The following is a 2,557-nucleotide window of genomic DNA, read 5'->3' on the forward strand; positions in this document are numbered from 1 at the left end:
AATATATATATTTTTTTTTTTAGGTGTTTTTTATGCACATCTGAGTTACATAAAAAGCATATATCGAAATAAAAAAATATATATATATTATATATTACCTATGAAACTTTATAATAAAAAAAATTAATATATTATGAGAATATAATTCATGTGAACTTAAGAATAAATCAATCTTACTATATAAGGAAAAAAAAAAAAAAAAAAAAAAAAAAAGGAATATGTATATACATATATATTATATCATATATATATATATGTATTTTTTTTTTCTTCTTATTCTCAATTTTGTGTCCTGAACTGTTCTTACAAAATTGTAATAAAAAAAAAAATCAAAATTCGAATTCTCGTTTAGGGCTCAATAAAAAAAATATATATATATATATATACAAAAGATAAAGAAAAAAAAATTCAAAAAGAGAAAGAAGTGAAAAGAAAAGAAATGAAAAAGAAAAAGAAAAGGAAAAAATTGAAAAGGAAAGTAATGAAAAACAACGAAATGATAATGATGAATATCATGAGATGAAGAATAAAACATAATATATAAGGGTAATAATCATATTTCATATTAATTCGTAAAAAATATAAGGAAAACATAAAAAAAAAAAATAAATAAAATAAATAAAAATCCAATCATTGTTTTACAAAATAAAACATACCATATATTTATTTATTTATTATATATAAGGGTAATAATCATATTTCATATTAATTCGTAAAAAATATAAGGAAAACATAAAAAAAAAAAACAAAATAAAAGAAATAAAAATACAATCATTGTTTTACAAAATAAAACATACCATATATTTATTTATTTTATTTTATTTATTTATTTTTTTTTTTAATATCTTTTATTTTTTAAAAATAATAATATTTTATATAAGAATATAATTTTCAAAAGTTATTTCATTTTAATAAAAGTGGACATTAAATGAAAAAATAAAAAGAAATAAAAAAAAAAAAAAAAAAAAAATTAAATAAAATAAAATGAATACAAATATAAAATGTGTAAATATGTTTATTAAATTAAAAAAAAAAAAAAAAAAAAAAAAAAAAAAAAAAAAAAAAAAAAAAAAAAAAAAAAAAAAAAAAAAAAAAAAAAAAAAAAAAGTGTAAATATGTTTATTAAAATTAAAAAAAAAAAAAAAAAAAAAAAAAAAAGCAATGGAAAAGAAAATGTAAAGAGGTTCATTTTTTTAATGTAAGAACACATTCGTATAAAGTAACATATAATTTTTTTTATTCAATGAAAAAAATTAATATATATGTATGGCACACCCACATAAATATATACATATATATATATATAATATTCATGGTGATATATTTTTTCCTGACGAACATTTTTTTTCTTTTGATATCAAAAATTATTAAATAATTTTTTTTTATCTTCCTATTTAAAATTTTTTATTCTTTTCTCTTTCTTTTTTTTTTTTTTTTTTTTTTTTTATCAAAAATTATTAAATAATTTTTTTTTATCTTCCTATTTAAAATTTTTTATTTTTTTCTTTTTTTTTTTTTTTTTTTTTTTTTTTTTTTACATTTTAATGTTACATATATGTTCATTTTTAATTGCTCATTCTTCAGATTTTCCAACAAGTTTTGTTTTCTTTGCACCTCTTAATAAACCTGTTCTTCTGGCAGCAATCAAACCAACTTTTTGTCCTGCAGGTGCACTTCTAGAAACTGTAGATGGATGACCAATGTGTTGATGGTTACCACCACCATGAGGATGTTCTACAGGGTTCATAGCCACACCTCTAACCTTAGGCCAGCAATTTCTCTTGACTCTGTATTTGTGGTGAGCAACACCAGCTTTCAATATAGGTTTATCAATACGTCCACCTGCACCAACAACACCTACCATAGCTCTAGCTTTAGCGTCGATGGTTTTTTTAGCTCCTGATGGTAATCTAACTTTAGTTTTCTTTCCATCTTCTGATTGACCTACAACAGTAGCATAACATCCAGAAGCTTTAACTAAGGTTCCTCTATTTCCAGTTCTATGTTCTAAGTTACATATTAAGGTACCTTCAGGCATTTTACCTATAGGTAAAATATTACCTACTGATAAAGGAGCTTTAGTACCACAAGAAATATATTGACCAGTAAACATACCTTCTGAAGCTATAATTAATTCTTCTTTCTTTCCATATTTTTCAGTTCTTTTAAATATTACTTTAGCTAAAGGTGCACCTCTTCCTGGGTCATGTATGATATCTTTTACTAAGCCCTTTATATATCCTTTTTTTTCACAATAATCTAAGTGGCGTAATTTTGCTGCGCCCTTTCTATGATGATTATGAGACTTGAAAATAGAGCCTCTACCCTTCCTTTGGCCTAAGATAAAAAAAAAAAATAATAAAATTAAAAATAAAAAATAAAAAATATTATATATATATATATATATATATATTTGTTTTTATTTATTTACATATGTACAATCATATAACATTTAACAATTTAATGTTATTAATATGTTAAATCTTTGTTTTTTTTTATTCTTTTTTTTCTTTTATTATTTATATTTTTATTTTTTACCTCTTATAACTCTTCCCAT

At 20.3% G+C, this 2,557-nt stretch overlaps 1 protein-coding gene across 1 annotated transcript; it reads right to left on the reverse strand.

Moving 5' to 3' along the window:
* Positions 1-1,573: 1,573 nt before the first annotated feature.
* PGSY75_0516900 (60S ribosomal protein L2) lies at positions 1,574-2,557 on the reverse strand (the record flags this gene model as incomplete). The annotated part of the gene is made up of 2 exons (XM_018784449.1): positions 1,574-2,337; positions 2,539-2,557. 2 exons carry the CDS (start codon positions 2,555-2,557, stop codon positions 1,574-1,576), a joined length of 783 nt encoding a protein of 260 aa, XP_018643104.1.

Source organism: Plasmodium gaboni, chromosome 5, assembly GCF_001602025.1.
Source record: "Plasmodium gaboni strain SY75 chromosome 5, whole genome shotgun sequence".
Taxonomy (NCBI): domain Eukaryota; phylum Apicomplexa; class Aconoidasida; order Haemosporida; family Plasmodiidae; genus Plasmodium; species Plasmodium gaboni.